Source organism: Neovison vison, chromosome 7 (genome assembly GCF_020171115.1).
Source record: "Neovison vison isolate M4711 chromosome 7, ASM_NN_V1, whole genome shotgun sequence".
NCBI lineage: Eukaryota > Metazoa > Chordata > Mammalia > Carnivora > Mustelidae > Neogale > Neogale vison.
In genome coordinates, this window is record NC_058097.1 from 26,457,711 (window position 1) to 26,479,436 (window position 21,726).

At 57.9% G+C, this 21,726-nt stretch overlaps 1 protein-coding gene across 1 annotated transcript; it reads left to right on the forward strand.

Annotated features, from left to right (window-relative positions):
* Positions 1-170: 170 nt before the first annotated feature.
* On the forward strand, positions 171-20,049 carry CCDC102A (coiled-coil domain containing 102A). Its single transcript, XM_044256073.1, has 9 exons — positions 171-229; positions 7,110-7,860; positions 9,806-10,032; positions 12,659-12,767; positions 14,698-14,814; positions 15,199-15,408; positions 15,639-15,809; positions 17,163-17,266; positions 19,479-20,049. The coding sequence occupies exons 2-9, from the start codon at positions 7,270-7,272 to the stop codon at positions 19,606-19,608; spliced, it is 1,659 nt and encodes a 552-aa protein (XP_044112008.1). The 5' UTR covers positions 171-229; positions 7,110-7,269; the 3' UTR covers positions 19,609-20,049.
* The last annotated feature ends 1,677 nt before the right edge of the window (positions 20,050-21,726 follow it).

Consider the following 21,726-nt stretch of genomic DNA (forward strand, 5'->3'; position numbering starts at 1 on the left):
GTGCCCCCACCCAGCGATCCGGCGGACCCGGGTCACACAAGGGCCGCTGCTAGCCGGGACCCACGGCCCCCGCCCCGCCGTCTTCTCTCCCCACCCCACCCCCCCGGAGGGAGGAGGAGACTCGGCGGCCCTCCCTCGGCCCTCCAGGCGGCGGCCGCAGCAAGCCCCGTGCCCGCTCCGCCCAGCCGCAGCGGGTCGGACATCCGGAGCCCGCGGGTCCCCGGCCGAGGTGAGCGAGGGCGGCAGTGCAGGGGGCGGCAAGCCACTGTGTCCCGGGAACTCCCTCCAGACAGCGAACCTTCCGCGGGAGGGAAGGGGTTAAGTTGGGGGGCGTGCTGGAGGAGAGGGGCTCAGCGTCCGCAGCAACCCCCAAACTCCGAGCAGAACTTCCTAGCCCCCTGCCTGGGCTCCCCCCACCTCCCGGGACCCTGGACCTCGGGTGTGGAGGGGCTGCGGGGACTGGTGAGGGGGGGGCAGGGCCTCCTACGGAATGCTGCGGGCCGGGACAGGACGGGAGGGGGGCGGCGGGCGGGGGCGGAATTTGGAACTCTCCCGGGGGACCCAACGTGGTCACCATGGCGAGTGCGGGATGGACGGGCGCACTATCCAATGGGAGCACGGCGTTGCCGCCCCGGCCCGCGGTGGCCGCCAATGGGAGCCGCGCGGCGAGGTGGGCAGGACCGCGCGGCGCGGGGTCGGCAGCCCCCTCTGCCCTCCGCCTGCCGCTAGAGGGAGCGGGGCGTCTTTGCCGGACTGGGGAGGCTGGTGAGGGGGCAAGGAAGTGAGGGCGGACGCGGCTTGTGGCGTGGGAGGGCAGAAAGCCCTGGAAGGAGTTGGGGCAGTTAGAGCGATGGCCCAGTGCGAGGAGACTGGAGTGGGCCTCAGTTGCCTCACCGTTCTGATGGTGCGGGTGGGTGATAGCTGGCAAGCCCGTTCTCCGCCCCGGCTCTGGTTTCTGTATCTTAAGGGTGGGTTGTACAGACCTAGATGGGGGTTGGGTTGGTTCAGGTTGGTTCAGGTTGGCGCAGGGTCTGCCCACTTGTTGGACAGAGCTTTTAGGAATCTTGTTAGTGCCTCTCCTCACGGTACAGGCAAGGAAACAGTCCCAGCTAGGGCAGAAAGTTGCCCATGATCACGCAGCCTATCAGTGACAGCGGGGACTGGTGGGATGTCCCTTCTACCAGAGAGAATAGTTGAAGGAGTTGCTGAGAGGCCGGCTGGCCCCCATGAAAGACACACTCACTCTCTCCCATACCAGCTATGCCTGGCCACTTGGCCTGATGCCCGAGGACCCCCATCCCTGTAAGTGTTCCCAGGGGAACTCATGCCCTCAGGTAGACAAATCCCAGGAGAGGAAGCAGCCAATCCCAGCACTCCAGCCCTACCCCCCAGGTCACCCCCACGTTGCTGCTGGTCCCCTTTGTAGGCAAGTAGTCACTCCTCTGGGCCTAAGCTGGCTGGTTATAAAGAAAGGAGTTCTCAATGTGGTCTAGGACATCTAGATCACATTGAGATCCGAGTGGCTCCTCGGTCTGAGATGGGGATTCCTGGGACAGGCCAGAGGTGCCTACCCTGGGGCTCAGGTCCAGCCTGCCAGCCCCGCTTACCTCCCTCACTCCTCTCAGTCCTCTCCTGGTGATCCAGTGGCTGGAGCCCAGGCAGCAGGTCCGAGGAACAGGTGCCCACAGTCTGTGGGCTGACCAGCCTTGGACCCTGCATTTATCCAATCAGGCTGTCCTCTGCGGTTTCCTGCCGGGCTCTGCTCCCTGCCCACAGCCAGGCCTGTGGCCATGGGCAGCTCCAGAGCGCCACCTGAAAGGTTCTAGAAAGACGGAGGAGTGTTCTGAGTTTGAGGGAAGAGTTGGGCCACCTGGCAAACCCCAGGCCCCTCAGCTGGCCCACATCCAGACTTCAGCTTTGCTCACTTCTCTCACTGGATATTGACCGTCATCTAAACATGCTAAGGAAAAAACAAAGTTGTCCAGTTAGGCTACCTTGGGTAAGAGGACTGATCCCTGACCTGGCCACAAAATGACCTCTGCCTTTGACCTTGGCCACAGACAGTTTCAGACACTTGTCTGTTTCAGAGCGTGGCCACAAAATGACTCCTTATCCTTAAGGATAGTTCAGTCTTCCGTCTTCACTAGAAGACCCCTAACCATCCGTCTTCTATCTATCAGCCTAGAATGCATTTATGCAGCATCTGCTGTATGCTGGACCCTGTGCTAACAGCCAGAGAGACCAAGATTACTTGTGACTACTACTGAAGAACAGGGAGGTGCCAGTGTTTTGGGAACACTAATACTCTGTGTGAATACTGAATACAGAATACTCAGTGTGAAATCAGAGAAGGCTCCCCAGAAGAGGGTCTTGAAGGATGTGTAGGAGTTTGCTGATGGAGAAAGAAGCGGGGAGAGACCTTCTAAACGGTTTCACAAGCAGCGGGAACCACTGGTCACTTTCTGTGAACAAGGGGGATGAGAGCCTACCCTGAAGCAAGTAGGGGATGGAAACATTCTAGTTTCTGTCCTGGAGTGGACCAATAGCTGCCTGGGGCAATGAAGATGGCTGTGAGAGTGGGCCCCACTGGGAGGACTGCCCAACTAAGGGGATGCAAGGTCATGGTTTAGCCTTCAGTTGCCCACCCCACCAGCCAGTTTTAAGCAAATCCTGTATCCAAGGCCTGTCCTAGAAGCTGTGGGTAGCACAAGTGTCCCATCTGGATCAAAGAGGCGTGTGTTGCAAGAGGAGAGAGCAGCTGGCCAGATCTGGCCGTGACAGTTTGTAGGACTGTGCTCCCTGGGGAGCAGTTGGAGCTGAGGAGATCAAGGCATTTCCTGGAGGTGGTAGAACCGAGCTTGAAGGACAGGTGAGGGTTTCATCAGAGTCCGGAGTGGGGAGAGGGGCCATTCTGAGTTGGGGGAGCAGGATGAGCAGAAACTGTGAGGATTAAAGCAGGAATAGATCCATCTGGCTGGTGAGAGGCAGGAGAGGGGAGGAGAGGGGCAGGTGGGGCAGGGAAGACTCTCTGAGGGCTGTGGTGGCTGGTCCCTCCCTGACCTGCTCTTTGTGGGGTGGTTACACCCTAGAGGAATCCACCCCACACACACAAAAAACACACACCCTATGGGAAGAAGGTACTGAGCCTGGTGGGGAGGGGACGGGCAGGACAGGGCAGCCAGAATCTGCTCTGTAACTGTAAGCTGAGCTTCTGTGTTGCAAGATTTTCAGTGACTGCGTCGGTTACTAGGGCTATGTGTGAGTGTCTCCCCAGGGCTGTGTTATGTGAGTGGGATTGGAGTGGGGTGGAGGGGGGGATGAGGGAAGGCGTTGCTAGGCAAGGTCCATCTGCCCTGAATCTACTCAGGGTGCAGGATTCTTGGTGTACTGGTCAGTGGGCTTCTCAAGAAAACCAGCTTTGGGACCCCCACCCCTTCCCCAATGTGTGCACACACAGCCTCCAGGGGACCCTGGGCTTGCAGGAGGAAAGGCAGAAGGGCTGTTCAGAGCTCCTCTTTCCCCCAGCCACCAGGAGGGAGTGGGACAGCCTGCTGGGAAGGACAACAGGATCTGAGCCTGGAGCCCACCCCTGCCTCTAGCGTGGGCGCCTGGAAGCCATTAGGGGCCTGGGCGGCGCCTGCCTGCCCCTTGCATGACAGGCTGGAGATTCCTGGACAGAGCCCGCCCCCACGCCACCGAGCCCCATGCCAGGCCTGGTAGCTCCCGGACACAGCGAGGATATGGCACTGGCCCCCGTCCCTGCCACCCTCTCCGTTTAGGGGTGGCCAGAAGGGCCCAACAGACGGAGCCTGGAGGACCTTCCCCCCACTCCCTATAACCAGTGCGGCTGTGGCGGGCTCCGGGCTGGCACTGGGATTTCCTGCCTCCTCCCCTCCCCCTCAGGCTCTCACATTGTTTTTCTTTTCCAAGAGCTTCTCCTCATGGAGCTGGGCCAGGAAAACGGGGAGAGGAGGAGTGTGAGTGCCCATATGTGTGTTCGTGTGTGTCCGCGTTTGTCTTGGGGATGAGTGTCTGCATGTCTGTGTGTATCCAGCTGTGTGTTGGCTGCACGTGTCTCCAGGTGCATCTGTGACCCTCTGTTCCGAGGTGAGCGTCTCTGCAGCCATACAGCTGTGGGCACATGGGGCCATCCTTGAGGGCATGTGTGTCTGCCCAGGTCTTCATATCTATATTCACGTTGCATGGGACTGCCTGTGTGTCTGCACGTGTGTACGGGTGAACAACGATGTCTGTGATTGCAGATGGTATCTGGGCCAGCCACCTCACCGCACAGGTGGGGAGACTGAGTCAGAGGGCGTGCAGCCTGCCAGGGAGTTAGCGGAATATGGGGAGGTGGAACCTCCCTCCACATGGCCGTGCCTGTATGTGTGACTTTTTCCCCACGGATGTTGTTGGCATTGAGACATACATTTTTATATGTATGTTTATATACATGTTTATATGTATGAAACTCTGGGTGGTAACAGGGCATCACCAAATACTCAGTATCTCCAGCTTGGACTACTAAAATGCAAATCCCCAACCCCCCACCTACCAAGCATGAGTCTGGGGGCAGGGGGTGCCTGGGAACTGTGTTAGCGTCCACGTGAATCTGAAGGACCCCTTGATCATGCGCAAGGTCTCCCTTACCCTCACCGCAGACCCATTCTGCAGGTGGAGAAACTGAGGCCCAGAAAGGGGCAGGTGGCTTACATGAGGTTGGTGACAGAGCTGAGCCTGGAACTGATGCCTGGCAGGGAGGCAGACAATGAACAAACAGCCAACAGACTAGAGAAATGCAGTAGAATCACTGAACACTCTGAGATGCTAACGGTCCTGACACCTGTCCACCTGGTGGGAAAATCTGCCGTTCCTGCTTGGATGGGGGAAGGCAAGATAGAGCTGGGGAGGTGCCCTGGGTTGGCATTGCCTGGAGAGAAGAGGACAAGAGAGGGGCTGGGGCACCAAAGGCATTGGCCAGGGCCAGATCAGGGCCACGGAATGGGAGCTGGGCAAGGGAAGAGGACAACAAGTGGGCAGGAGGGACAGAGAACAAGTGTGGGATCAGGGGGCTGCTCTCGGGATTGAAATTTTGGAGTTGGACTCCTAGAGAACGGGAGCTTGGACTTGACACTAGAAAGTTGTCCCAGCTATTGCTGACAACAAAGGGTGTGGCCCCGGCCCAATCAGATTGGCATTTGTAAAAACTCCCTCTGGCTGTTGCTGTTCAGAATGGATTTGAAGAAGGCACAGCTTGCAGGGGAACTCAGGGCAGGGAGGCAGTGGCTATGGTTGCCTAGGTGGGAGGTGATGGTCGTGGCTTGACAGGCTAGTGGCCACGTAGGAGGAAGGTGGCTAGCTCCTTGTGATGTGTGGCAGACAGACGGACAGGACTTGGAGGTGGCAGGGTGGGGGTTGCGGGGAGAAAGCAGATTCCAGATCATCCTCCACAGCATGAAGGAGTGAGGAGGTGCTCTTCTCCCAGAGGGGGCATCCAGAAGGAGGAGGTAGTTGTGGGAGGAATGGAGAGGAGTTCCAGTTTGACCAGGCTGAGTCTCAGTTATCTGAGGAATATCCTTCTAGAGGCACAGGGGGGTTCTGGAGCACAGCCTGGGCTGGAGGGAGGGAGAGCCTTTTCAGCCTCCTAGAGGCAGGGAGGAGGAGGCCATGGTCCTGGGGGCAGGACCTGGAGGGTGTCCCCATGTGATGGCTTCCATTTTTCTGCTGTCAACTCTGATATTAGATCACCTGCTGAGAGTGAGTGGTTGGAGGTGGGAGATGGTTAGAGGGGACAGAGACAGTTGGCCGGACTGTGTTGGGAGCAGCCAGTGCTGAGGCCCTTGGCTGTGGTGCTGATGAGAGCCTCACCAGCAGTGCCCAGCAGAGGAAGAGCTGGCCATTGAGGTGGAGGCCCGGGGGTTGCTGGTGGGGGTCAGTGCAAGACCACCATGGAGAGAGAGGGTGACGGGTTGGTGACAGAGAGGAGAAGGACGTGCATCTCGTATCTTTTAAAGTGATGTGATCCAGAATAGCAGAGCCCAGAAGAGGGACCTCTCACCATGCTGCACCCTTGCCATCTAGACCCTGGCTTATTTCCATCCTAACCCCAGAGCATGCCTCGCACTCACCACACACCTCACCCTCACCTCACCCTGTACCTGGAATCAAATCTGGGCTTGAACCTTTCTGAGCCTCCCTTTTTCTTCTGCGATAAATGGAAGCCATTTCCCCTGAGTCTATTGAGAGGAGTAAGTCAGATAGTTCACAGAAGACCACCATGGCCATGGCCCCTGGCCTGTAGTCAGACTTTCTCAAATGTTATTGTCATTGGCATCCTATGCTGGGATGGCCAGGAGTCAGCCCCAGCCCTCAGCAAACTCACAGCCTTGGGTAAGGATGGGGAGCAGGAGGAGACGCAGATAAATGGTAGGTGAGGTTGGTTACACTCGTGATGGAGACACAGGCGGGGCAGGCCAGCTGGCCTGAGATGGTCCTGGAGGACTTCTAGGAGGAGGTGATAACTCAGATACATTTTTTTTTAAAGATTTTATTTATTAGAGAGAGATCACAAGTAGGCAGAGAGAGGGGAAGCAGGCTCCCTGCTGCCCGGCTCTATCTCAGGACCCTGAGATCATGACCTGAGCTGAAGGCAGAGTCCTAACCCACTGAGCCACCCAGGTGCCCCAATTCAGATACATTTTAAAGCTGAAAAGAGAGCCCAGTGCAGGAAGAGGTAGGGAGGGGAGTCCAGGCAGCAATGCCGTTGTGCAAGCATGCTGCACTTGGGTGGAGATGTGGGAGTAGCCGGAGCCCTTCACTGGATCACGTGGGACTTGAAGGTCAGGGACAGCAGGTCAGGGTTTGAGATCAGCTTCCTTGGCTGCAGGGTGAAGGGTCTGCAGGAGGGTGTCTGGAGGCCCCTGAGGAAGCGGTTACAGGCCCACTCTCGCTCACCACTACAGCCTCACCCGGGCTTTCCTGGGGCAGACCGTTTCTCTCTCGCTTTTGCCCATGCTCTTCCTGCTGCCTGTTTCGCCCTTCCCATGGCTGATCTTACGGGTATGGACAGATGGGGGCCACAGCCTTCTAACAGTTGCGTTCTCCCACAGGTGCGAGTAGGAGGAGGAGGCCTCCCCCACCCAGTGGCCAGGAGAGCAGTGGAGAGCCGTGGTCAGCATGCACAGTGGTATCCCGTACTGAAGGCATCCCCCGTCGGGCCCCTGAGTCCGCCCGGAGTTGGAACCCGGGGCCCGCCCGCTCGGCCGCACCATGAGCCACGGGCCCAGCCCCCGGCTGGCGGAGTCCCCGCAGCTGTCCAAGGGCAGCCTCCTGACCATCCTAGGCAGCCCGTCTCCGGAGCGCATGGGGCCGGCCGACTCGCTGCCGCCCACGCCGCCCAGCGGCACGCCGTCGCCGGGGCCACCGCCTGCCCTGCCGCTGCCGCCGGCGCCCTCGCTGTTGGCCGACGGGGACTGGGAGAGCCGCGAGGAGCTGCGGCTGCGGGAGCTGGAGGAGGCCCGCGCGCGGGCGGCGCAGATGGAGAAGACCATGCGCTGGTGGTCGGACTGCACGGCCAACTGGCGCGAGAAGTGGAGCAAGGTGCGCGCCGAGCGCAACCGCGCGCGGGAGGAGGTGCGCCAGCTGCGCCAGCGCCTCGACGCGCTCACCAAGGAGCTGGCCGGCGCGCGGCGCGAACGCCAGGAGGCGCAGGGCGAGTGCGAGGCGCGGGGCCGCGAGCTGGCGCGGCTGCGGGGCGCCCGGGGGGCCGCCGACAGGACACCGGACGGGCCGGAGCCCGAGCCCGAGAGGGAGCAGGAGCCCGTGCGCGACGTCGGGTCCGAAGTGCCCCAGGGCAGCCAGGTGCGCGGCGGTAGGGTTGTGGATCCGGCGAGGGGGCGGGCTCGTGGGCAGGGCCCTTGGCTCTGGGGCCCGGAAGGGGTGCGGCAGGACTGAGAAAGGGGGATAGGAAGGGCTCAGTCCCCTGGGAGGTTTCACTCAGCTGCACCTGCCTCTGTTCCTCGGGACCTCAGGACAGCATTCTTCCGGAGATCCCTAGGGTGGAGAGGCGGGGATCTGGTGGGCCTTCCACTCCCACACCTGAGCAGTCAACAGAACCTTAAAATCGTCCGTTTGCAGCAGGAGCGGGATGGAAGCTCGTGCTTGGTAGACATCTATTAGCAACAGAGAGGAATCTGTTCTTCCCTTCAGCTTGAATGGGGGCGGCTTGGGGAGGCGGGTGTAGGGGGTCAACATTTATAACCCGCATCAGTCAGAGCTGAGAGGTGGGAGGTTGTCAGGGCACTAGGAGCACAGAGAAGGTCCTTGAACCAGGCTTTGAGGAGGGGGCTTCACGGAAGCTTTCCTAGAAGAGGTCCCATCGGCCAAGGCTAGGAGGATGTGGAGGAATTGGCCGTGCAGTGTGCAGGCAGGTGTTCTAGACGTGCAGAGGCCCAGAGGCGGGGCATGGCCACTCCCATCATTCTGTGGGCTCCTGCAGACGGCAGTAAGCTCGGCATGTGCAGTTCTCACAATCCCAAGGTGTTTGCTTGGTGGATGGGCACACTGAGGCGCAGGGAGATTAAGTACCAGGGTACCCCCTCTGGTGACTGGAGTGCTGGGTAGTTAACCCGGGTGACCTCCAGAGTCCGCGGCAATCATCAGTGTGGCCGGAGCGTGAACGGTGGCTGTGGAGGGCAGCATCTCCTGACCCAGCAGACCTTCTAGGAGCCGAGTCCAGGCTCGGGAGGCCTCCCGGGCTCCATCCCCAGACAGTCCAGCTCTTCCAGCTAAGATTCTTGGCTGCCCCTTCCCCTCCCTTGAGCAGCCCCTGGCACCCCCGTAGGCTAGAGTGGGCACTGTTGCCTACAGTGGCTGAAGCCCCCACTTTCCTGGGTTGGCCAGGTGGCGTTCCTTCATTGCTCTTCTTTGGGGCAGAGGACAGCCCCTGTCAACCAGCCTTACTGTGCTGTTCCTGCCCTGTGCTTGCTGCGGTTGTCAGTCTCACTCCAGGAGGTGACGCGTACCGTGGGGAGCCTTGGCATTACAGTCTGAGTTCATTTCTCCAACCCAGCCACTTCTGTGTTCTGTGGCCCAGAGCCAGTCCCTTCCCTCCCTGTGTCCCCATTTATAAAATAAGGCTTTGGACCAGGTGGCATTCGAAGCCCCCATCTAGATAGGGAAACTGAGGGCCAGACAGGGAAGGAGCTGGCCTAGACTCATCGAGAAAGGTCACGGGGGAATCCAGGCTGGAACAGAGGCCATGGATGTGTCTCAGGTCTGTGCTCAGAGGTAGGCCTTGGGTGCAGCAGGGCAGGCTGGAGGGGCAAAGAGGAATGGGAAGCTCAGGGGCTTGGCACTGAGTTAACAGTCCCTCACTGCTTCCATTCTGGGAGCTGGTTCTGCTCACAGGGGCTTTCTATGCATCTTTGATGTCACTTATCTCCTGATGCCTTAGTGTTTGCACCTGAAGAATGGAATCTTAGAGCCAGAATTCCTTCTGAGGGAATCTGGTTCGTATCCATTGTAGGAGTCCCTGCTTCTACATCCATTCACATCAGTGTCCCACCATGTGCTTGCATGCTTCCAATGACAGGGAGCTCACCACGTGTCCAGGGCCATCTTCTAGGATACAGGGAACTGTGGTGGCTGACTCTGTGTACAGTTCCAAGAGGTGAAGGGGTGGGACCCAGAAGGCTCTATGACTTGTCCCACCAAGCTGATCCCAGACCCAGGGTCTGGGAAAGGCCATGAGGTCAGCCAAGAGGGTGAGGGTTCAACAGCCACTCCTCCACCTTGGTCCCTACAGGAGCTGGAGCTAGTGGAGAGCCTGCTGAAGAGCAGACCAGAGGAGCCTGAGGGCTGCTGGGAGGCACGCAGTGCGGGGCCCGGGGGCCCTCGGGGCAGCTCAGGCCGCCAGGAGCGCAGCCGGCTGCCCTGGGAGGACACAGCCACCATTGAGGAGGATGCATCCAAGTTGACCGCCCTGCGGCTGCGGCTGGATGAGTCCCAGAAGGTGCTGCTCAAGGAGCGAGAGTAAGTCACGGTGGAGAAACAGAGCCCCAGCGGCGGGCCCCCTCACAATCACAGAACGCAAGTCTGTGTTGTAGAATGTGAAACTCACTGAAGGTGCCTGGCACTCTTGAGTCTTGAGGCCTGGAATTTCAGAGCAGTGTGTTCTAACTGGAACAATGCAGTTTTGTTTTATTAACCTTATTTATTAACCAATGCAAGTTATTTATTCAAATAACATACATATCATGCATTTGCTCTGAGTCAGACCTGTGCTCCCGACCCTCCCCACTCCCTGCCTCATGGAGCTCACGTCCCAGAGCGGGGAGCACGTCCTGGGCAAAGGGAAGAGCAGGGAAGAAGGGTCAGGGAGGTTGAGGGATTGCAGATGGGAATTCGGGTTTGGACTAGTTGAATTTGAGACAACAAGGAGGCAGCAGCTGGGTATGTGAATGAGTCCGGAGTTCACAAGGCAGATCTGGGCTGGAGGTAGAAATGCAAGACTCGGCAGGGAATAAATGATTTCAAAAGCCATGAGCTGGGTGAGGGAGGTCAGAGGATGGAGCCCTGGAGCCCTCTGGCTTTAGAGTCGGAAGACGAGCCCAGCAGCAGAAGAGACAGAAGGAAGTTTGAGAAGGGTCAGGGAAACCAGGAGCACCTGTTTCACAGAGGAGGGTGGGAGCAGCTGGTCAAGGAGGACGAGGACAAGGTGCTGACCAGTGGATATAGAACGTGGAGGTCACCGGTGACCTTGGTCAGGCAAGGCCTGATTCTAATGAACATTTTGTAATACTCCCTATCCGTCCAGAAATTAAATGCATAGATAGTGTGAAGGCAGAGACCGGGAGAGGCTTCTGTAAGTCAAGGACACCAGAGATGGACCGCGAACTCCCAGAAGCAAAGGGACAGGTTCCTTCTCATGGGCCTCAGAGCCAACTCTCCTGACACCTTGATCTTGGACTTCTAGCCTCAAGAGTTATGAGACCATAAAATTGTCTAAGCAAGATGGGCAAAAAAACAACCTGTTTTGCTAACTAAAATGTAAAGCAGAAATTAGGGGAATTTGTAACAAAACGTACATATTATGACATGGACGCACTCAAGCCTGGCTCCACTAGAAGAAATAATGCAGTGTAGTCGATCCTTGGACAATGTGGGGCTCAGAGGCACTGACACACACCCCCATGCAGTTGAAAATCTGACTCCTTGAATTTGATCCCCCAAAGCTTAATTCGTTGACCAGAGCCTTACCGTTAACATAAACAGTCGACTAACATGTATTTTGTATGTCTTGTGTATCATGTGCTGTATTCTTATAATGAAGGAAGTTAGAGGAAAGAAAACATTAAGAAAAAGAAAGGAAAATACAGTACTGTACCATTTTTATCAAAATGATCAGCACGTAAGTGGACTCATGCGGTTGAAATCCATGGTGTTCGAGGGGCAGATGTGGTCAGAATCTGGAGCCCTTACAGAGAGGGGTAGTGTTGATAACCCTCCCAGTAAATATGTCCGTAGCCCATCCTCCAAGTCAGGCTTTGTGTGGACGGGCTCAGTTAAGTCACCTCCCGGGACAGCTACAAAAACAGCAGGTGCAGGCGGGCAGGGTCCGCCGCTCAGATATGCCAGCACTCTCATGGTGACAAGATTTCCTGAGAGAGGAACAGCCTTTGGGAAAGTTCTGAATCAAGCAAAGCACACCGTTCCCTCAGTTTATACAGTGATTCTGTTCCTGGGAAAGGGCTGTGAGTACAAAAGATACTTTCTGTTCACGTGTTAATCAGAGCGAGGGTCTGCGTTCAGATGGTTTGCACACCCGGGGGTGTCCGACTGGGCACCCTTGACAGAGGATGCAAGATCATCCCTGGAGGCGCGGGATGGCCCTGGGCCTTCAATGCAGGACGTAGGCACCCCTGTCCCTGCCCACCAAGTGAGCCGGTCATGCAGGGTTTCCAGAAACGCCTCCTAGAGGGTGCCCTGTCTCCTCTGAGAAGCCCGTATTAGAGGCGTGAGAGATCAGGGCTCCCGAGAGGGAGGCTGGTGGCGGGGGCCATGAGGCACAGCGTGCTGAGGAGTGAGGGTAAGTACTGCTCTTCGTTGAGCACCTGTTGTGTGCTAGGGCCAGGCCCCATACTGTTTACTGCCAGCATCTCATTCTTGCGCAGAGCAGAGTGTAGAGTGAGGTTCGTAGGAGAACCTTCCACCCAGTGATGATAACAAGAGGGAACCCCTCCATCTGAGACCCACTGGACAGCATTTTCCAGCTTTTCTGACCCCAGAACCATGTGTTCAAACCAAGCCTTACAGGCAACCCCAGTACATAAAACAGAAACAGAGGTCCTATTTGGCAGTTGAACATGAGATTCTTGGCCAGGCACAGCCAGTGCCTTGGAGTCCTGGTCACCTTCCCGCATCCCTGGACACCCTGGACATACTTCCCTGGACACCTGCAGTTGTGCAGGGGGTGGGGAGTCCAGCTCCCAAAGGAATGCAAAATCGGGGTGCCTGCCACAATGTGGGGTTCCAGGGCCTTGAATGCCGAGCCAAGGACTTCGGACACCAGCTCCCCAGGCATACGCCGCGCGGGAGGACTCTCAACAGAGAGCCTCAGTGGGCTCACCCCCATGTCTACCTCTCCTCCTCTCTCCAGGGATAAACTGGCGCTAAGCAGGAACATTGAGAAGCTGGAGGGGGAGCTGAGCCAGTGGAAGATCAAGTACGAGGAACTGAACAAGACCAAGCAGGAAATGCTCAAGCAGGTGAGTGCTGGAGACGGTGATCTTCCTAGAGGAAGCAGCATCGCACTGCTGACTTTCAGCGGCGGGAGTGGGAGAAAGGAGGGAGTTCAGTCATTCCTTGTCAAGCTCTGGCCACGCACCATCCACTCTTCTGAGTGCTGGGGCACACAGTGTCCCTGTCTCCAGGAGCGCATCTTGTGGGAGCTGTGGGTGAGGCACAGGGCATACCAGCAGTAACCAGGCAGAGAAATTCATAAGCTAGGAAGGTGTCAGACAGAATAAGAGACATGGGATGGTGGGTCAAGAATGACATTTCTAAGAAAATAAAATAAGAAAATAGTAAGTAAATAAGTTAAAATTTAAAAAAAGAATGGCCTCTCAGAAGGTGATATTTGAGGCAAGACCTAAAGAAGCCATCCTTGAGAGGTTATGGGGGCAGAGTTCCTGGCAGAAGGCACAGCGCATGCAAAGGTCCTGAGTTCGGAGTAAGCCTAGTATGTGCAGGAAGCAGAGGGCAGTGTAGCTGGAGGGAAGTAGGTGAAAGATGAGGTTCCGAGGGAGCCAGACTTCAGTGGGCTTTATAGTCCACGCTGAAGGGTAGCATTCATGAGTTCTAGTATTCCTCCATCTCAGTGATGCTTCAGGGAGTCAAGGAAGCTGGACCCTGAGGTCCCCATTTTATAAATGACAAAACCGAAGGTCCACCTGGCGGAGAGGAGATCCCACCAATGCAGTTTGAGGACTCAGGGCAGATCGAGGTCCTGCCTCCTGTGCGGGCCCTCTGTGGCCACCAGGGGGCGCAGCCACCCAGAGAAAGTCTGCGGGACAGGCTGCATTTCTAGAGGGAGCAAAGATTCCCCCAGACCTCAGAGCCTGGAATTGCCCTGGAAGCAACCAAGACTATCTCACGGTAGATTCTCTCAGGAAAAATCCTAAAACCCTCACTCTCCAGAAGCAGCATCTTTTGGGGGATGGGTCCGGATATCTGCCTTTTTAATCTTTCCAAGTTAGGAAATGGAATGCTTTCTGGAGAAGTGAATAGAACATGAATGTTCCGTTTAGCAGGTAGATGTCACGATTCTCTTTCATAACTGGCTGCTCTCCCTCAGTGATTTGAGCTTACTCATTTCATCGCACACAGTGATAGTTTGTTGTTTTTCCTGCTATACGACAGGACATCCGTGCCATGCCACAGTCACCCCAGGCAATCCTCGTGTGGCCAGGCCCGCACCCACACACAGACCTGCTCAGATACACAGAGTGCTTTCAGTCAGTTCCCAGGGCTACCCAGTGCCAAGGCCATATGGGGATACAAAGGTGGACAGCTCTGTCCTCCTGTGCGCACATGCTAGTTGCGGGGGTGGGACCAAGAGTAAAGGAAACACCCCTTGTAGTCAGGGAAGAGGAGAGAGGCCTCCCTTTAGGAAGGGGCATTTAGGCCAAAGCCCAAGAATGTAAAAAGTCAATCCTGTAAAACAACTTGGAAAGAGTGTACCAGGTAGAGAGAACTGTATGTGCAAAGGTCCAGTGGTGGATAGAAACTTGGTGTGTTTGAGGACTCGAGCCTAGAGCACAGTGAACTAAGAGGAGAGATGGGCAAGGGTCCAACCATACTGGGAGACCATAGAAAGGAGTCGGGCCTTATGCTAAGGCACTCAGGGATGGGGGTGTGGTTGGATTTATCTTTTTTAAAGAGCTCATTCTGAGCTACTGTTATGGAAGGTGGGGTGACAGGGGCCCCAAGTGGATGCTGGGAGGCTAGATGGCCATGAGGTAGGAGGTGTGAAATGCCAGAAGCAGCACCAGCAGTCAGATTCAGGCTCTGTTCTGGATACCGGAGGGCACATCGGGGCTCCACGTCAGGCTCCTTGCTGAGCACTCCTGCCCCGGCACCGGTTCTGGGATGTACCCAGTTGGTTCTCACGGAACCTGGCTGCACTGTGTCCTGCAGCTCAGCATCCTGAAGGAGGCCCACCAGGACGAGCTGGGTCGCATGTCCGAAGACCTGGAGGACGAGTTAGGTGCGCGGTCCAGCATGGACAGGAAGATGGCAGAGCTGAGGGGTGAGGTGAGGCCGCCTGCGGGACCTGAGAGGGCTTGGGGCTGGCCGGGGGGGCGGTGGGGGGAGGCAGGGGCCTGGCCTCCATCAGCCAACCACTCCTCTAAGAGGGAAAAGGAGGAGGTCTGTGCGCTGAGGCAGGAACCAGCCACACCCGGAAGGTAGTGTGGTCTGCGGGGGGGCAGCAGGCCTTTCTCCTACACAGAGACCAGAAGCACCCTCACATCCTGCACACCGTGATATCAGCCCAGGTTAATTATAGCTCCGCAGCTGGATCTGCTTCCTGGAGCCAAAAATGGCTCTGGAGGGGGAGGTAGGGATGGGGAGCACGCAGCTCAGGCCTTTCTGCCCCCTCTCCCCCCGGAGCCCTGACCCTGTCCTGCACTGTGGTAGATGGAGCGGCTGCAGGCGGAGAACGCGGCTGAGTGGGGTCGCCGGGAGCGGCTGGAGACTGAGAAGCTGGGCCTGGAGCGCGAGAACAAGAAGCTGCGGGCGCAGGTCGGGGACCTGGAGGAGGCGCTGGCCCGGAGGCGGAGGCAGACAGCCAGCGCCCTAGACTGTGACCTGCGGGCCAGCCAGGCTGCGCTCTTCGAGAAGAACAAGGTTGGGTAGCGGGCGGTTTGGCCAAGGCCGGGGCAGAGCACCTACTGTGTGTCGAGCTCCTGCACACGGGGGGGGGGGGGGGGCGGTGGTGGGGGAGGACAGAGGCAGCCATGGCCCCGGAAGCCGCTCCCGCCGGGCGTCCCCTGGGGCCATGCCCCGCACCCGTGCCCCCTCCAGCCTCGCAGCCGGGAGCCGATGGGCGCCCTATGACCCCACGTGCTCCCCCGCAGGAGCTGGCCGACCTGAAGCATGTGCACGGCAAGCTGAAGAAGCAGTTTCAGGAGAAGGTGGCCGAGCTGGCACACGCCAACCGGCGGGTGGAGCAGCACGAGGCGGAGGTGAAGAAGCTACGCCTGCGGGTGGAGGAGCTCAAGAAGGAGCTGGCCCAGGCCGAGGACGAGGTGAGCCCCTGTGGGGCCCGCAGGGCAGCCTCAGACCTCGGCAGCGGAGGAGGGGGGCGCACGGCCTTCTCGGGTCCCTCTGCGGTCGTCCGGTGGTCGGTGGATAGGTGCTTGGGAAGAATGGATGGGTGGGAGGGACGAGCAGCTGAATAGGTTAATGGATAGACAAGTGGTGGACATGCAGGTCGTCTGTGTAGCACGTAGACGTGGAAATGGAACAACAAAGTAATTCCACGGATGGACGAATGGATATGTGAAAGAATAGAGGAGCCGGTGGATGGGGACCAGAGGGCGAGACGGAGGGAAGGAGGATGGATGAGATGTCACAAGAGATGTCTGATGGGTGATTGGATGGATGGGTGGATGGGTAGGTGATTGGACAGGTGGGTGGGTGGATAGACAGAGGGGTGGGTGACTGGATGGGTAGTTGGATGGGAGGATGGATAGGTGGATGGGTAGATGGATGGTGGGTGACTGGATGGGTAGATGGGGGGATGACCGGATGGATGGATGTATGGGTAGGTGACTGGATAGGTGGGTAGATGGATGGTGGGTGGTTGGATGGACAGGTGCTTGGATGGATGGGTGACTAGGTGGGTAGAGGGGTAGGTGACTGGATAGGTGGTTGGGTGGGTGATTGGATAGGTGTGTAGATGAGTGGATGGATGGGTGGTTAGGTGAGTGGATGGGTAGGTGATTGGATGGATGGGTGAAAGGGTAGATGGATTGGTGGGTAACTGAATGGGTGGGTGGGTGGATTGATGGGTGGATAGGTAGGTGACTGACTAGGTGGGTGGGTGAGTGGGTGGGTGGAGGTGTGGTTGGGGGGTTAGAGGGTAGATGATTGGTTGGGTGGATGGGTGGGTGGCTGGATGGGAAGTTGGATGGGTGGATGGATGGGTGGTTGGGTGGGTGACTAGGTGGATGGGTGGGTAGATGGGTGGATGGTTGGGTGGGTAGATTGATGGGTAGATGGGTGGGTGACTGGATGGGTGGGTGGGTGGATAGATGGATAGATCGGTGGCTGGTTGGGTGGATGGATGGGTAGATAGCTGGTTGGATGGGTGGATAGATGTGTAGATGGATGGGTGGATAGGTGGGTGGATGGATGGGTGGGTAGATGATTGGGTGGATGGGAGAATGGGTAAATTTGGAAGGCAGGGGCAGCAGGGAATGGTGAGGAGCAAAGGCATGCTACCTTGGAGGAGGTGGGCCTTGGTCTGGGCCTCAAAGGACAGATACGGACTTCTCTTGGGAAAGGCAGAGGATGGTAGGAGTGGCCGGTCCCGGGTAGATGGCCGGCCAGACTGACTCAAGGTGACCTTCACGCTCTTGGCCCTGCTCCCCTGCCAGCTGGACGAGGCCCACAACCAGGCCCGGAAGCTTCAGCGGTCATTAGATGAGCAGACGGAGCAGAGCGAGAACCTACAAGTGCAGCTGGAGCATCTGCAGTCCAGGTGGGCGTGCCGCCCTCTCCAGGGGGTTGGAGGGTTAGTCCCAGCCAGGACACAGAAGCCGGCCAAGGAGAGACTTCCTCCCAGCCCAGGCTAGAGGGGAAGGCAGCAGAGGAAGAGATCTGGGGCCCCTGGGGCCAGAATCCTGTCCCCTCCAGGCAGGAAGGGCCAGGGACAGGAAAGCAGGGACAGGGAGTGCAGGAAGTGAGACCAGCTGGGGGCCCTGGAATCATGTGCGTGCAACTGGCTGGCCAGCAGGTGGGTGGGTAGTGAGAGGGGAGGAGGGAGGGCCAGAGGCCAGGTCCAAGGTGGGGCAGCAGGCAGGGCGTAAGGGTCTGGGGAGTCATGGATAGGAAGAACAAGCAGCCCCCAGGATCCCTGGGCTGCGGTGACCCCAGGCCAGCTGGGATCTGAGCGATGGGAAGGCAGGGAAGCGTGGAGGAGCCTCAGCCCTAATGGTGTGCCCAAGCCATCAGCTGCAGCCTTCGTGAGGGTGCCCCGTAGGGTCTGTGGGGGACACACCCACGGGACCCACCCACCCATCACACTCTCCCTCCCTTCCCTGACCACCCATCCCAATACTCCAAAGTGCCCCTCTCCCAACACTCTCCCTAGGCCCATACGGTGACAGAGAGCCAAGTCCAAGGCCCTCCTTACTCCACACACGCCCCACCAGCAAGGAGTGTCAGGACCGCTTGCTGACTTCCTGTGCCAGGCTCTCACTCGCAGTTTCTGGTGATGTCAGAGGATAGAGGGACGGGGCTTTGCAGCCAGGTGGGTGGGAATCTGTGCTTAGTAGCTGTGGAAATGGCCCGTGTGGTCTTGGATCACTCGCTTGGCCTCTCTGTGTCTGTTTCCTCCTCTGTAAGGTGGGGATGATACACTTCTTAACCCTTGCTTGTTATGAGAATTCAGGGAGCTCGTAAAAGCTCCCGGCCTGTCGTAAGTGCTGAGGAACTGTCAGCTGTTGCTGCTGCTACTCCCCCCAGGGGGCTGCTGGGGGCTGGGGGAAGAGGGGTCTTCTATTTGGGTCCCACGTTATGCCACCAAGAATCACACTTCTACAAGAGAAGGGAAGTGGAAGATATTTTTTTCTAGGAAGCTTGGCAGAGAAGGAAACTAAGGCCTAAGAGGGAGGGTGTGTCCACGGCCACACTGCTGGGGTAGGGGGTCCGGCAAGATCGCCCCCAACCCCCCAGCCATCAGTGCCATGATTTACAGAGCCTATACTACGTGCTGCCACATGCTGAGTTTCTGTGACTCGGAATACAGGCCACAGAGTCAGGCCTCACAGCTGTGTGACATAGCCAGCCTGGCCTCAGTGTCCCCATCTACCTGGGATGCTACCCATAACATGCTGCACAGGGCCCAGGCATGACAGGTCACAGTTCATGTCCGACCAGCGCTGCCTGCTCTGTCCCCCGACCCCCCACCCCCAGGGACCGCCGAGCCCTGGGCTTTACCGCAGTATTGTTTGGCCACGTCCTTCGGCCCCGTTCATTCCAAAATGGGCAGACCGGCTGTGCCCAGCCTCTTGAGTACTTCCAACGGGGAGGGTAGGGCTGCCCAGGACCGCTGCCTCGTTTTATTTTCCAACTTTTTGTGCTTTAATGTTCCGGGGACAGCTCACTAAATCACGGCGCAGTAATGGAGGCCCCCGCCTGGGCCCCTCCCGCCGTGTTAATAATTTATGCCTTCCAGTAAGATGGAGCCAAGGCTGCCCCTCGGCTGGGGGGATGGGCATTTCCTCCACCAGCCCTCATAAACTGGGGCTTTAGGAATTTCAGAGTGGGGAAGAGCTAGGGCAGAGCCCTTTGTCATTGTCGTGGAGGGTAAAGGAGACCACCGACTCCTCCACCTCCAGACTTTCTCCCTGTGGTCTTTGAGCCTGGTGTGGGTTCGAATCCTAGCACGGTGACCTTAAGGGGCTGCTTCATCTCTCCGGCCTCAGCCCACTGCAGAGCCCAGCCTCACTCCCTGCTGTCTGGGGGATAGGCACATTACTTGACCTCTTGGTGTCTCAGTCTCTTTGTCAAGTGAGGGTAGTACCTCCGTCATCCCAGTGACTTCTGGAAAGATGCAGTGACATGAGGAACTGGAGGGAAAAGGCCCCAGCAGGTGCCTAGCAGCAGGGACATGCTAGGGAAGGGCCGAGCTGTTTGTAGCGCCCACGATCAACTGACTGTCCCCGACCCTCCTGTCACCCGGCCCACAGGCTCCGCAGGCAGCAACAGAGCGCCCCCCTCTTCGGGAAGATCCGAAGTGCTCGCTTTGGCACCGAGGAGGCCGGGGACGGAGCCAGCGACCTGGATGAGGACGAGGACTTGCAGATCCAGGTGGCCTAGAGCTCCCAGGGCCGGACAGGACCCGCTTGTGGCCACAGGCCCCTGGGTGCCCAGGCTGACCGGCGGCTCCAGCTGACACAGCTGCCCAGCCGCGCTCCCCGCTGTGGCAGACGTCGTCCTCTCCCAGGGAGGGCGCCGATGGTCCCATCCCAGCAACACCCCGTGGAGGGGAAGCCACAGCCCCTGTATACATTATCCGTGTGTATTTCACATCTGTGCGTGGGGTCCTTGGATCTGTTTGGTCTGCAAACACGGGACCACTCCAGGACCCAGTCTCAGCACTCTTGTCCACCCAGGACCTTCGTGCAGGGGCAAGGGGGTGTCAAAGGGCGCTGTGGGGACCTCAACCCAGGCTGCCTCTCTGAACCTTGGGGGTGAGGTAGAGCTGTTGACAATGTGCTAAACTCAGTCTTTTGTAATAAATGGAGTTCGGGTTCTCAAGGCAGAGTCCTCAGAGTGTGGCAGGTGGGGACAGGAGGTGTAGGGGACAGCAGTCAGCCTGGGTCCGGCACCCAGCCTGAGCTCCCAAACGTCAAGCGACTTGCTGAATGAACAAATGTGAGAAAGAATGAATGGATGAGCATCTGAGCCGCTGGGTGGCCTGGAATCCACCTCCTGCATGGGGAAGGAAAGGTCTGGTGTGTGTCTTACCTGGAGGACAGGGGACTGCGAGCCTGCACCAGATGGATTCAAACCTCTGTCCCTGCCCCTTCCTGGCTGTGCAGCCATGGGGAAGTGACCTGACCTCTCTGAGCCTCAATTTCTCCCTCTGTAAACTGAGGCGTCTCCTACAGGTGTCAGGAGAATAAGATGAGTTCATCTGGAACTCAGTAAAGGTTAGTTATTATTAAAGTACTTAAAAGTGTGCCCTGGAGAGGAGGGATTTGCCAGATGGGCTCTGTCCCAAGGGATGAAGTACAGGCGACCGGAGGTGGGTATAAACACCATAAATAATAAATCCTTTTCTCTTTCCCCAGCCCTGCTCTAGGTAATGAAATTGCAGGTAATTTTAATTTTATTTTTGAAACTTCATTTCTAAGCCCTCTATAACCAGCAGATCTCTGTTAAATCTGGTGGAAACTGTTACTCAGAACACAGTAGCCTACATGTTGGCATGTGCAGGTCGAGGTGACACTGAGACCCCTGCCCTTAATGAGATTCTCTAGATGAATCCTCGGCAGCAGGCCTGCTTTCTGCAGAGAGAGGATCTGCCCGCATGGTCTTCGCCAGCGTAAGAGGTGAGCTCCCTGTGCTCAGGCGGTGTGCAAGGAAACACTGAGGCGCGTGCCTGCAGAGGGGAGCTGCCTCAATGGCTCTGAGGGGAAAGGAAGGAGTGGGCTAGTCCCAGCCATAGGGAGCCACCGGCCATAGGGCTTTCCCCACAAGCCAGGGCCCAAGGGCTGGGGGGAAGCTGTGGGAAGAGGGCCGTTTCCTGCCGGGGGTCTTTCTGTTTTCTCTCCCAAACAGGAAGTTGACCCCAGAAGAGGCTGAAATGCTGCCCTTTGACCCCCAGGAGCCAGACCCTCGCTGACAGCAGCCCTGAGAGCCGCTGCCCCAGGCCGCAGGCGGACCTGCCATTCCCAGACACAGAGCAGATCCGCCGCCCTGTGGGCTCCCCCAGACTCCCTGGCACCTCCGGCCGAGCGTTGAGCAGAGGCCCCCTTCCCGGCCCTGCCTGCTGGTGGGGCCGCTCCTGAGAATGTCAGCGAGGAGAGGGTCTGGCCTCCTACTGCACTGTCCAAGGAGAAACCAAACTCTCGGGATGGGAGATGCGCCCACAGACCCCAGGGCTGGAAGATCCCTTGGGCCTGGAACACACTTCGTCTCCGCTCCTGGCTCTCGCGTCCTCTTGTTCACAGGGGAGGGGAGCAGCCTCTGTCGACAGAAGGGTCAGCTTTGGCTCCCATGGGGCTTTAAAAACGATACTATATACATGGCTAGTATTAGTAATAGGGAGTTTCTCAGAAAAATGTAGGTTTCCTTCTCATGAGGAATCAGCACTTCTGCTGGGTTCACACCCCTGCGTGGCCAGGGCCCCTGGGGTGGAAAGGCAGGTGCTGCCCAAAACGGGGTCACAGGCACCTCAGTGGGCCATAGTCCCCGCCATTCCCTGCAGCC

Bases quoted from the DNA above. Each gene is read 5' to 3' on its own strand.
- CCDC102A (XM_044256073.1), top strand. From the start codon at position 7,270: ATGAGCCACGGGCCCAGCCCCCGGCTGGCGGAGTCCCCGCAGCTGTCC. The intron at 10,033-12,658 runs GTAAGTCACGGT...TCCTCTCTCCAG, and splicing joins GTGCTGCTCAAGGAGCGAGA to GGATAAACTGGCGCTAAGCA. The intron at 15,810-17,162 runs GTGAGCCCCTGT...CTCCCCTGCCAG, and splicing joins TGGCCCAGGCCGAGGACGAG to CTGGACGAGGCCCACAACCA.